The sequence below is a fragment of the Alosa alosa genome, chromosome 1, assembly GCF_017589495.1.
Source record: "Alosa alosa isolate M-15738 ecotype Scorff River chromosome 1, AALO_Geno_1.1, whole genome shotgun sequence".
NCBI lineage: Eukaryota > Metazoa > Chordata > Actinopteri > Clupeiformes > Clupeidae > Alosa > Alosa alosa.
Genome location: NC_063189.1, coordinates 12,078,685 through 12,093,069, shown reverse-complemented (window position 1 = coordinate 12,093,069; position 14,385 = coordinate 12,078,685). Strand labels below are relative to the sequence as shown.

The 14,385-nt window shown below is 41.4% G+C and overlaps 1 protein-coding gene across 4 annotated transcripts in view; it reads left to right on the top strand.

Moving 5' to 3' along the window:
- The window catches only part of astn1 (astrotactin 1), a 176,855-nt gene that overhangs the window by 79,736 nt on the left and 82,734 nt on the right, over window positions 1-14,385 (top strand). For all 4 annotated transcript variants that reach the window (XM_048255773.1, XM_048255757.1, XM_048255766.1 and 1 more), the window contains 2 exons: window positions 3,840-4,006; window positions 5,532-5,726. In XM_048255773.1, the coding sequence (XP_048111730.1) occupies window positions 3,840-4,006; window positions 5,532-5,726 (362 nt within the window). The remainder of the gene's footprint in view (window positions 1-3,839; window positions 4,007-5,531; window positions 5,727-14,385) is intronic.

Here is a 14,385-nt window from a genome sequence, read left to right as displayed (position 1 = left end):
GCCCCCCTCCCCCACTCACACCCTAAAGAAAACAAACAAAAACCTCGGTTTTCATTCAGATGTACTACTACAAAATGTGGTGAAGTGAGATATGGACGTCTAACCCTGAAAGGTATTCATTAACCACTGCACCAAAGGAGGGATAAGTGTTTTTCTTCCAGAATCGTATAATCAGTCTCTTGGGTAGCATTTTGTTTGTGTAAGATTTCCACATTGTGTATGTCCTAATTAAACCAACATGGGATGGGATTGTATTGCACTGTGGGCCATCCTCCGTGGTGACAGAACCTGTGGGGCTCTTTGACAAAACTCATCAGTCCGCCGTCAGCGCAGCGGCCCTCGCTAGTGCTGTGGCCGGGCCCCTGGTGCCCGTCACAAGCTGGGTGCTAAGCACTTCTGAGAACCCGAGTCGATTCTTGGCAAAGGGGCCGCAAATGCACATGCTTTTGGGAGATGGCAGGCACCCAGCAAGCTGTCTGCACCTCTGTTCTCTTTCTCTCTCTGTCTCTCTTCTCTCTCCCTCTCTATCTCTCTCTCTCACACTCTTCCTTCCCTTCCTAAGGATCAGACGGTGGATTTGGGTACTCTATCCCCAGCTATCTCCTTTATAGCTGCCGTCCAAGCAGGAACAGATGCAGGGGCTGAGGCATGTTAATGCACCGTAGTAATCCCCAAAGCCACCTCCAAAATATAACTTTCCGCTACCTCCCTCCCTCTGCCCCCGAGAAAGGACCAATGGAGACGCAGGAAATTAAAATAGTTTTATGCTAAGGCCCAGAGGATAAAAGTAATGTATAAACTGAATTCCCCACTTATAAGATTGATTTTTTTTTTGCTGTGAGGCATAAAACCTTAAAAGCGATTGAAGTAATCATCACATTTGGATTGACAAACATCCAAACATCCTATGCATTTTAGATCTGCTACATAATATTTTTATTCTTTATTATAACATTTTGTCATTGAGGATTTGTGATGTGATCATGTAATTTTTAGATACTTTAGCACTGACTGTGGAGGTTATTTTTCCATCTTTCAAGACGAAACACCTGGCATCCATCAAATAGTCTCGAAACATTCACCACTTAGCATAACATTTCATCCCAGCATCTTTAAAGACACACATTTATATTTTTCCATCAGATATCATTTAAGGTCAGCTACTTCGAAGGGAGACATGCATGATTTTTATTTTCTTTTTGCTTTCCTAGTCTCAAATTAGCCCAGAGAAAAGCAACATTTGAAAGGACACATAGCCACATTGCCGACTCTCCTAAGCACTGAGGAGCTGGAAAGATTTGGACACATGATTAAATGGCTTCAAAGCTCACAATTCTTTTCTTTATTATTTTCTCATCTGTGGCACCCTTCTGACATTTTTATTTTTATGATCCAACTTTACCAGACAGACACTTCCACAGAATCTTCTACCTACTTAATGGTTGTTCATGTTTGAAAACATTCATAAAGGATTGGATTCCTCAGAAGAAGTCCCTTTATGGCTCTGTTCAGAGAGATCATGGATAGATCATTTTGATGTGTTCTTGGGTCTTTTATTTCATAATGGATTGTGAAGCACTTTTTCGAGCAGGTCTTATTGACACATTAATGGGGTATGAGTGACTTTTATTTTACATAGACATATATTTTCTTGCATTTATCAATAACTATCATGCAACACAAAGCACATAAATGATTTAGTTTAGAGCATGGTAGAGATGGCCGATGTCATTTTGATGACTAAATCGATGACTCTCTCGGATCAACAAAAGAGCCGTGGATTTAGCCACAATTTTCCCAAATCCGTGAATGCTGACCTTATTGTTGAAAAGCCTGTTTGTAAGCCAACAATGGTTTTGGTGCTTTGTCATTTGTTGGACAGAGAGAGTCTCACGGGGACTTTGACTCTCCGACTTGTTTCAGCTCTTTACGGCCCAGCACAGCTCAGGGCAGGGCAGGGCCTGGTCAGCTCGTGTGGACGGTCAGGGCGGGTGTGTGAGTGTAAAGAGCTGTCAGTATTTGAATTCACCCCCACAGCCTTCACACTTCCCCTTCCCATTGATTGCAGGAGGGGGGCCACTGATTTAGGGAGTCTATGTCACAGATGAGTTAGGTGATTCAGTCTACCATGGTTTTTACATTACAGGTGATAAATCAGTTGTCATGGCGGCGGCAGCCCCAGCGACAAAATCAATACACATGCATCCAGGGACAAGGATAGGGTTTCAATATGAACATCTCGCCTCGCCAATACTTTGTTACAAATAAGTAAAAAAATGGCTGGGGTAAAGTCAGTTGACAAGTTAAGTCTAGCAATCCAGCGATCGTTTGTTTGGCTCAACAAGCTGACAGACTGTGGTGGACTCTTCTGTTGTTTAATTATCCACTTATGCTCACTCTGCTGTGCCCTCCTCTTTTTTTTTGTTTTTGCTTTTCAGACCCATCATGTGTGATTCTGTTTACAGTTTTGGGTTTGCAGACCCGATTCTGATATGAAAATATACTAGCTTTGAGTTGAGTTCAAATTAGGCTGAAACAGACACAGGACCGAGTTTAAAATGGCTACAGGAAAAGAAAGTGTTACCAAATAAACATAATATAGTGTTTACAGTACTCTGAACTCTGGACTACTTTGGCTTATAAGGATAAGATGTACAGTATTAAAACAATTTAGGCGTATTGAATGCCAGTTTTTAATTGGACATGCAATTGCTCCTGCCACAGCAGTGGCTTTTGTGTTCCCTTGCTTACGCTATACAGTAGATGTGTGTTTGTCCTGGTGTCAGCTGTATGTCTGGTGTGAGGTGTTTAGAATGATCATCCTGGTTGGAAGCTTTAGGATGAAATATAATCCCTCTTCCCACGTGTTTTCAATGCATATTAGGGATAAGCTTTCAGTAAGCCCAAGGTTTTTTTTCAGGTTTAACGGCAGTAAACCCTCTGTGTATGTGCAGTTCATTAAAATCTCTCTCTTTCTGTGTGAGTGTGTGTGTGTGTGTGTGTGTGTGTGTGTGTGTGTGTGTGTGTGTGTGTGTGTGTGTGTGTGTGTCTGTGTGCCTGTATAACCGATAGCTCTCTTGTTCTTAGTCTTTCTACTAAGCATTTTGACATTGTTAATATCCCATGCCATTGTAGTTCCAGTTTTATAATCTGTTCAGACAAATCTAGCTCACAGATGCAGACCTGTCAGAATCTTTGGATATTGGCTGAGAAAGAGAGGGAGAGAGAGAGAGAGAGAAAGAAAGAGAGAGAGAAGAAGAAGAAGAAGAAGAATATAATGCCTGAGGGTAAGGAGAGCTTCCCTTGCTGGGAAGCCATGCTTGAATCATCCCATCAAAGTCTCTTTTGAAGGCCGAGTTGATGGAGAACATCATATAAGTTTGGCATCACAGGCTACAAGGAGGGAATTGCAGGGGAAATGCAGGGGGGCAGGAATTCAGGAAGCATGTGTGCAGTTCTCCATGTTCTGCTGCCTCGGTAAGACCCAACTCTTACCTATTCCAAAGTAGCAGGGTCCAGATTGTCTAGGACGGTAGGGTGTAAACAACTTTGCAAAATGCATCAGTTTATTCCGTTTAAAATGCATCAGTTTATTCAAAACAAGCCAGAGTTGGAAACTATCAGGAGTTGGTTCACACCTCTACCACGCAATGAATGCACAGATAATGAGCTTGTCAGTGTCCAAGCGAAAAGGGCTATCGCCAATCTGGAGCAAACCTGTTTGGAGCGCTGTGAGCGGTCATGCCAGACCTAAACACATTCATTAAGCAGGGGAGTGCTGGACGCACACAGGCTTCAGCCTGACAATTCACCATGGGTTGTTGTTATCGTTGTTTCAGTGCCCACCTGGCTTGAGCCCCATGAAGGATGGCACGGGCTGCTACGACCACCACATTGGCATCGACTGCTCGGACGGCTTCAACGGCGGCTGCGAGCAGCTGTGTCTTCAGCAGCTGGCACCTCTGGAGGAGGACCCCACCCTCTACAACATCCAGATGTTCTGCGGGTGAGGAAACGAGCACATGAGTACCTGCCAGCCTGATCGTTAGGCTTTGCCCACTAATTCTCACAGTCACAGAGTCTGCACAGAGCTTTTGTCAAATACCAAAAAACCCATATTATGCACACCCTGGCACAGTGATATTGATTTCATCAGTGTTAGTACCATTATCTAGAGCATAGTAGAGGATCAAAGAGTGAGATGTTCAAAATCACAATTTCTAATCATTAAAAACTATATTTGCTGTGTAAATCACCATCAGGGTTAGGATCGTAAAACCCTGCAATAAATACAGTACACTCACACAATAGCAGTTGCTGCCTCATACTGTAATGATGGTATGGTTACAATGGTGGATGGACTGTATGTAGCATAGAGTCACTTTTTCAATCAGTTGGTATAATTTATTCTGTCTACAGATGTGAGCTACTGTATGAGATGTGGGGGGGAGAGTGCAGGCTGAAGAGTGTAATGGTGGTTGGGTTATTGTCAGTATAGGCTGAGTGCAGAGCTCATAGCTCTACTTGACACCAGCCCAGCTTTGCCCATCACACATTCTTCTCTTTCTCTGGTCTTACACTGTAGAGAGTGTGTCTTTGCGAACCTGGGCTCTAGATTTTTGGCCTTGTCTCCGCTGATTCCATTCTTCCCTCAGTGGAAAGCCTGTTTGACTCCAGGTGGCAAATGCGCTTAATTTCCTGTCGGTGGAGAACCAGATATTGTGTCAGGGATTGGGAAGCCACTTAAAATGCACTGCGTGTTATAGGGAGCGTTACAGATGGGGTGTTTCTCACCTCCGTTAATGACAGCCTGTGGTGGGATATTTTCACCCCAAGGAAGAAGAGTCTTGATTTGAGCTCTGACATATTTCCTTACACTTCCTTCTGTCTTTTCTCTTGCTTTCTCTCTCTTTATTACTTTTTTCCCTCACTTTCTCAGCATAGCCTACTAGGCAGCCTGGTGTCATAATATGAGATGCATAAAAGAATTCATTACAATCTGTTTGCATTTGGATTATTCCTCTTTTATGATTATTCCTCATTTTTAAATAAATAGCCCTGTCCTTCCATGTTAGACATCTGCACTGAGCTGATATTAATTTTCACTATTGCTCCTGTTCACAGTAGTGACAAGAGTTTTATCAATTTTAATTTATGATTCATTGTTCAACTAGTGATTCCATGAGGTAATGCTATAAAAAAAATGGTGGCACAGTTTGATCCTATCTTTCTTTTGTACATTAGTTGAATTGCCTCTAATTAAACTAACAAGTTATAATAGTGCCTATTCTTATTAAAAACACATTAGCTCCTCATGATAGCCTTCATATAAAGTCATGATGATAAAGAAAGACATTTACAATGAGTATGTTTTCTGAACAGCAATGTAGTTTTCTGTTAATCACCTCTGTGACACTGAATTTGAGGATGCAATTACAGGTTAATGATGGCATAGGTTTACATTTAGCAGAGCAGCTCCTCAAATCTCCTGTCATACAATGTGATAGTGTTGTTTCTGCCGTGTCCCTCAGCTGTATAGAGGATTACAAGCGAGGGCCAGATGGACGGTCCTGCCAGCCCCTGTCTGAGGCGTGCACGGATGCAGTGGACTGTGCCGAAGCGGCGGACATCCCGGCCAACCAGACGGTGTTCGGGGATCTCTTCTATGGTTACAGCAACCACACCAAGGAGATCATGTCCGGGCAGGTCCTAAAGGCCACCTTCAGGTACCCTTAGTTCAGTGTGTGAGCATAGTAGTAGTGGTAGTGGTGTTTTGGAGCAGACTGTGCAGCACTTAGAACACACAACAAGGTAGAGAAATGCGCTAAGGGAGATAACTCAATTCCATGACAACAGTTTTCAAACTGACTGTACCTGGTATAGATTCATTTTAACATTTTTTTTGCAGTTAGGAAACATATTTACGAGTGGACCAAATCTAAACCTCAAATACATTTGATTGTGATTTATGATATTTACTTCCTTACTTTTAAAGATAGTGTCAATTGAATATATAAATGGAAATTAAATTTCTTTATCAAGTCTACCCCATTATATGTAGTGCCCAGTTCACACCTGATTTTTTAGTCTAGTCATTTAGTGATTTCTGGGAACAGTATTGAAAGATTCTATAGTTTCCTTGTAAACAATGTCTCAGACAACTGGAATGAGCCACCTAGCATTATGTGCATATTTTTAGCATAATTCACAATTGCCATGAAAATGGCAACATCTAGGCTATTAGTAGAGAAATTAGAAAGTATTATAAATCTGAATAATAGTTTTTGATGTGGCATGAGTGCACTTTAACCTAAAAACACTGGAAGAGTTTATAATCTGAACATGATCTTACGGGCTAATTGGCACACGGAACCCCTCTCAGTATTTAGCTCATGCAAATGCACATTTAAGCCATAATTTATTTTCTGAAATCCCATCATTGGAATGCTGGATCATGAAAGGAAAACATTTCTGGGCAGGCTTTTTTTTTTTCCTTTTTTTTTAATTACTCGTAGCGATGCTGCTGTGTCATTCCAAGCAATATGAGCAAGCAGAAAGGTCACTAGAGGATTCGTCTCGGTCTCCGAAATTGAATCCTGCTCCTGTGATTCCTGTGCCCCCCGGAGCATCTTGTCCAGTCGCCGGCGGTCACGTGACTGACCCGAGCATCGGGCGAGGAGCGTGAGGTGGGAGAGAAGAGCTAATGTTACCAGGCGGCCAAATCTCCAATGCGCTGGTCTCATTTGAGAGCAGCCCAGAGGGACTGCAGGTTTAGACAGGCGTTGGAGAGAAAGACAGAAAGAATGGGGAAAAAGGTGCAGCTGACCACGCTCCTCTGTGTCCTCTTTGGGAAAGGAGGCACCTTTTGGGAAGCCCTGGCGTAACGCTCGTTCTAATGAACCGAAATGGTGATAAGTGAATTAAAAGTGACCAGCAGCAAGTTTGGTCTAATAGGGTCTAATTGGTGGAGAAGGAACAGTGAATAGCGTATGAAGGGAGACTCCAGTGATGCACGTTTGCACCACCCGGGGTTACGAAACCTTGATAGAGTGCTGCAGTCATATTACAATTAATTTTAAATGTGAAATTGTTGCAAGTAGTCTGCTCTGAGGAAACCCTTTTGGGTGCTGAAAATAAGATACTACTATTAGTATTCTTGTCCTGGAAATATAAACATTATTACTGAATGGTCTGAATAAACAGAGACTGCATTACTGAGAATGAAGTTTCTTTCAATATGTTACTTCTTCAGCTGGGAGCACATCCATACGGCCTACAGTATATCCTCTGAACCAATGATTTCAAGAACAATGATTTACTGCCTAGAGAAAGAGTGTGGTTGTGTAAACAGAGAAGTCTCATACGCTATTTACAATACTTATGATGCCCAACCTGAAGGCACAACACATTATTTATGTGAGAGCATGCTGTAGTATGGTCATTAAGTTGAAAGTAAGAGGATGCAGGAAGCTATTATCTTTCATAGAAGTGGATACTTACTGTAATGGGATATTTTGGGGAAGTGATACATTTTAATTGACTTGCTGAAATCTTTTGCTTATGTGAACAGTTAACACTTAAACACAATACAACCAGTTTAAAAGTAAAGATTTAATGATTTAATTTTAATGCTACAGAATTTTTCCTGAAGGCCAATTTGCGTATTAAAGTGATTCATGCATAATGCCGATTTAATTTCATACGCTTGCTATGCTTCTTGTCATCACCATCAAAGCGTGGCGGCGCTACCCGCGCAAATGAAACTTCACATCATCATGGCCTATTTTTGTTGGTGTTTGCATTTGCAATGTTCATGTATGCCATGCATGTTTGTCGGTTGTTGTAGAGGGTGGTTTGTTTGGTATGTCACCAGGGTTGTTTGTTCGGTCAGTTCCTAGTTTTTATTAAAATAACCTGTGCTGGCTGTAGGCTACATGTCAGACTAAACCACATGTCAGTTTTAGAATGTCACAACAATCATTTTCTGAAACAATGCTGCTGGTAGAAAATTCAATTTACCAGAAAATCTAAACCATTTATGCTGCACAGTGCACGCTATTTCTCAACATTAAATCACAGACAATTAATTGGTAGTGTTTTTGTTTCTTTCAAAATTGTGTTTAAAACGGGCCCACTCAAAAAATTGCCTGGCCCATACAGTACCGGTACATAGATCATACCATACATCCTGGCACTGCTGCTGGATTTTCCTGTAGGATATTTCCTGATCATTTGACATCAGTATGCAGACTTAGCACACTGTGAAATGCACCTGTGTATGTTAGCAGTATTCTGCTGCTGTATACTGGCCACCACTGTTTCACACACCCCTCTGAAAACTTCTGGAGCCGACGTCCCTCTGAGTCTCCTCTTCCTATAGGAGAGCTGTTCTGAAGTTCAAGTTTGCCGATGATCCGGGGCCTTGTTTTGAATAGTCAGACGGAGACAAAAGGAGAGGAAGCAGGCGATTTCCAGGAACTCCACAGAGGGCCAGAGGAACTCTGCTATTCTGTTGCATTTTCCCTTTCACAGCATCCTCAGAGTTTCTGCTGGCACTTCTTCAAAAGCCACACCCCACAGTTTTGGAGTGTCGCGCGGCATCTGTTTGACTCCTTTCACGGGCAAACTTCTAAAGGACGAGGAAGTCAAACTTTAGTCCCAGACCTTTAATGAACATGATCCGAAATGTATTAAATCTGACTATCCCAGGGTCCCCGGCACCTAGCAGTCGCCAAAGAGACGACAGCGACCTGCAGAACAACTCTGTAGAGACGACTCTCAATGCTTTAAATATTCATCCACAAAACACTGACAGCAGGTGTCACATTTCATAACACCCACGAATGGGAGCTAGTTTATGTGCTCCATTTTTGCTTTGCCTTGGATGGTAGCACACAAGCCGAGCATGAATAATATGTGCATTATTACACTTTTAACCTCTGTTTAGAAGGAATGTGAATTGGAAGAGGCACACACTCACAATTGTGTCTGTATATTCATTCTAACACCCTATCCACAGTATGTGTTGTTAATTAGCCTTGCTTGCCCAAGCACAATTAGCTTGCAAAACAATGGAGGCATGTTCCATGATAAAGTGGGTTGAAATGATACCCGGATGCCTTGTGTGAATGCTGTGCCTCAGCATTGCTGGTGTGAGTGTGTGAACTCTGTAGAGGCTTGCAAAGCTTTGCGGCTTGGAGACGGGTAAAAAGTCAAAGTCAAAGTCAAAGTCAGCTTTATTGTCAATTTCTTCACATGTTCCAGACATACAAAGAGATCGAAATTACGTTTCTCACTATCCCACGGTGAAGACAAGACATATTTTACCAATTTTAAGTCCACAGACAAACATAACATTCAAGTAAACAAAAAAGTAAGTAAATAAGTAAATAAGAGGGCACATATAATAATGAAAAAATAAGAGCAGCAAAATTTTGTTGAAATTGTGCATAGACAGTCAATAAAAAACTAGTGCAAGTGAGGCGATAAAAGAGAAAAAATGGCTGCCCAGGCAGGTGGGGATTACCCACCCTCAAGAGCGTGCACACACACACACACACACACACACACACACACACACACACACACACACACACACACACACACTCACTATCTCACTCACTCACGCATGCTCAGATAAACGCACTCACACTCACAAATGTGCTTGCACATTCATTTACAGATACACATGAAAGACACACACACACGCACACATACACACAAACACACGCACACATGCTTGCACTGAATACATAAAGAATGTGTGCCCATGGAGTCTGCCTTCAGTGTATGTGTGTGTGTGTGTGTGTGTGTGTGTGTGTGTGTGTGTGTGTGTGTGTGTGTGTGTTTGTGTGTGTGTGTGCAGAGCCTACCCGCTGTATGCCTCTGCTCTGGGGCTGGCCAAGGCAGCGTGTGTCCATCTGCTCAGCCTGGCGCTCAGGTGCTTCCTTCACATGCACCGCATCTTAGATCTCCTGAAAGGTATGCCTTTGCCCACGGCACCTTTCAAACGACTGCAGCCCTGTGCTGTTATATCTCTGATTGCACATAAAATAGGCTCTAAATATGCCGGTAGTGTGAGTTAGATGGAAATAATAAAAAGAATAGTGCCCTGTGTGTATTCCCTCGTATTGACTGGTCAATGTCAGGAATAATTAGAACAGAACTTGAACATGCGAGATATGTTCTTATTTCAAATACGAAGGATAGGCCTCTGGGAGTTTTCATTACGGGCGACTAGACCTTTTTGTTCTTGCCTGCTTTTGTGTGAACCAGACGTGTGCGCGTGTAACCCTGGCTTTCTGGGACTGGGGAACGTAGTAAAAATAGGGTTGGCCGTAAAAATTGCCCCACTAATGACTTTCTCTTCCGCCTGGCCTCCAGTCCTCGCTTGGCACTCCTGCTCTTCTGCACAGCAGGCTCTGAGCAGTATTTAATGAATATTTTAGTGTCCTTTGTTCTCATTAAGTATGCTTGGAATCCTGATTAAGAGCATCAATCCCCACCTCCCCCACCCCCATCTCGCCACCTCTCTCTCTCTCTCTCTCTCTCTCTCTCTCTCTCCATCGCTCTCTCTCTCGAGGTTTGGGTGCCCACCTCTCTCCTCCTGTTGAGTCGGAGGACTACCTTCATTCGAATACTTAATTAAAGTATCATATATGAGCTATAGTTAGCTTGATAATGTGACACACACAGGCTGGTGGGCTGGTGGTGCTCTTATTACTGGGGTTGTACCAGTGTCCTTTGGGGTTGTGTAGTAAGCATGCACTCGATCAGGTTCAAGAGTGTGTTATAAAAATCTGTGACATTTTGCCTTGGTCTCCACTTGACGTTGATTCATATTGGTTTGGGAAAAAGCTCAGACTTTTGCACATTAGCAAGTTTGCTGAAGACTCAGTAATTGTGAGCCTCCTCAGTGAACATGAAGATGGTCATGGTCCAGCGATTTATGATTTTGTTTCTTGGGGTGATAATACTTCACATCTTAATCTCACTAGAAACCAAAGACTTGTGCATAGACTTCAGACGTCTTCCTCCAGTTCCCCAGTGGGGTGTTGCTAAGGGCCAGACTGTAGGCATGGTAGCATGCTATAAATCTGGACATCATCATTGATAATCACTAGAAACGTGCCAAATTCCAGGTGGGTAAGACTGGACAGTGACTCTGTTATACAGGATTTTTATTGAGTCTGGACTGTCATTCTCCATCATCTGATGGTATTATCACCTCACAATCAAAGAGAAAAAAATGTTATTACAAAGATTGTAAATGTGGGTAGTAAGATAGTGAGGACTTATGTTATTATATATAAGAAGCTATGAGAAAGATTGTATATAATGCTTTTGGTTGAACTTTCATCAATACAGACTCATCATATGTCTCATCATATGTCTCTCAATACAGACTCATCATATGTCTCATCATATGTCTCTCAATACAGACTCATCATATGTCTCTCAATACAGACTCATCATATGTCTCATCATATGTCTCTCAATACAGACTCATCATATGTCTCTCAATACAGACTCATCATATGTCTCATCATATGTCTCTCAATACAGACTCATCATATGTCTCTCAATACAGACCAATAATGACCACTGCAACAAATGTAATGACTTCTGTCATTGACAACAGATTTTCGGCTTCTAATTCATAGCTTTCATATCATTCAGCAAGTAATAGAACTAAAGGTGAAAGTAAACAAGTTCTATTTTACTATTGCATCAAGTTCTATTCACGTGGAGAACTATTGTTTGTTTCTCAGTGGAAGCCACAAAACTAACAAATTCATTTTAAAATACATTATGAGAAGTTTCTTTTCTCATTTTGGCAAGTAGGCATACATTAGGCATCGGGATCTTGTCAGGACTTATTCTCTGATACTGTTTGGTGGACAGGGCATTATCCCTTCGTTAAAATAGTGGCTTCAAGACAACAATGTCAGCATCCATGGAAATCTTTTCAGACACATCTGAAGCTTTATAAAGACATATCACTTTCATCAGTGCAGGCATCTATCTTAATCGGTAAACTGAGGTCTTCAATTTCTCACTAATAGAGCACCTTGAAAACAAGAAAGTGGAACACATTAAAACTTGAACATCTTGATTCCAAGGATGTGTTCCATCATCAGAAGCAAAAGTGGGCATTTGGCTACATTATTAGAGCTTTTTCGTCATGCTGTCTGAACGATGTCATGTTTCATAAAGCTATCACTTTCTGTGACAACACTAATTAATCACAATTTGGTTCTGAAACTGTGCCATTCATGAGATGTATTGCTCATTGGCCACCTCTTCCTCTTCAGTGTGAGAGGTACTGTAACTTCCTTAAGCCAGAGGGACTGAAATACTATGTGATTTTCATATTTTACTTTAGCAGTTTAACAGTTTAGTTTTGATTATGTTCTCCATTTGGTAATGATGTTTGGATGCAGTGGATACCATATTTACAGAGGCCTCTTCATTCAGGAGCTTTTAACTTTTGCCAACTTGTTAATGAGTTACTATACTTCTCCAGTATTGCTCAAGACTTCATTGCATATGCCTCTATCTCCATAGAAATAAACAGATGTTTAGTTAAGTAGTTAAGTTAAGTTAAGTAAATTTGGACAAGTCGCATGATTAAGCATTGTTACTTCATGTGTGTTGTTGGGATTGGATCTACAGTATTTGAAATTACTTGAATTTGAATGGTTTTCTTCAATCTACCAGTCACAGACAGTGTGGTGTGTCTGTATAATGGCCAGCCTTATACTGTAAAGTATTTGGGAGCAGTTGGCTTTGTGACGTGTGCAAACTTCTTTGGGCCTCTCTAGGCTCAGTTTACCAGTTCTGTGATGTTTTTTTTTAATCAGATGTGTCTTAGCAGAAAACAAAGAATCTGCCTATTAATATTTTAATGCCAGGCTGTCTACCTCACCATGCTGTTCAGGTTTTTACAAGAGAAACAACGTTTCCCCTGTTACATTTGCCATGGTGTAGGAGTCCCTTGGCTCCTGTCTTGAGAACTGCGGAAGAAGTCGGTGTACCTTCGTGGTGACAGAAGCTGGCTCGCGTTTAGAAAGGGAACACTTGGTTGCATACTGAAAGACATTCTGCTCCATGAGTTTGAGAGAATATGAGGCATGTTATTGTACAAAACAGGTATTATAATGATACAGTGTAGAAATGTGTGTATCTTGCCTTCAGAACTGGAAGAAAAATTATATTTCTAGAAAAAAAAGCTTTATGTAACTGTCTGTGTGCTTCAGTTTGTATATGTATACATAAACCCGTCTGTCTATCGATTTGTAAATAAATGCAGTGCAATGAACAATGTGTAAGTATGTGATATAACTATGTGGGAGGGAGTGGCAGTCATTTTGTAGTGACAGACATTCCTCTGTCAGAGATTAAAAAAGGTTGGATGATCCTACATCCTCGAAGGCTTTCCCAACTTGTGTCCAATTATCTATACAATGCTCTGGAGGTTTGCAAATGTATTTATTCCCACTGAAGCCTTTTCATAAACAACACCTGGCAGCAGAGCTTTGAGAAAGACTTACATGTGACATGGCCAGGGCCAAGATCCAGTACAATAGCAGTTGAAATGGTGAAATGCTCTTTCAGTTGACATAATCTTGCCTTTATCCTTGAGTAAGTCCTCTACTGTAGTTCAGACCAGCATCCAGAGGCTTCCTGTTCTCATGAAACAAACCCGAATAACATTCCATTGTTTCTCATCCTTGAATAGCTCGTTACCGCACGGTGCTTGGGATGCAAAACGACACATTTGTTAGCTTGCAGGGTTACCTTACATAATATGATATTGACAGTATTTGTCATTGTGCTGCTGTTGTTCAGAGATTTTAATTTGTTTACAAATATTAAACAAGGTTGTTGCATGGATGACAACATCTATGTTTAAATGTTTGCATAGAGATGTAAATGAGTTGAATAAACCACAGTCCTAACAGGGGAAGTACAAAGAACAGAGAAATGTAAGACAGACAGGAAAAAGAAATGGAAAGCATTGGATAAACAATTTCAAACACATCAGAAAATATTTCATGAAAAAACACCTCTCTGAAATCACATGCATGCATCAATTTACAAGAACGATTTCTTTAGAGCACTACGGTGTCTTTTTTTTTGTTTAAAGCATCCAAAAATGACATAGAAACAATGCGAAGAAACAACTTTCGCAATAGGGCTGCTCGATTATGGCAAAAATCCTAATCATGATTATTTTGGTCAAAATTTTACTCACGATTATCGATTAACGATTATTCATGAGGGTGTCCCCTGGGTCTTCAGTGTTCTAATGGTAGCTTTCGAGTTTGCCTAATATTATCCTCGTACATGTACACACACACATGCAACCCAAAACTGATTGAG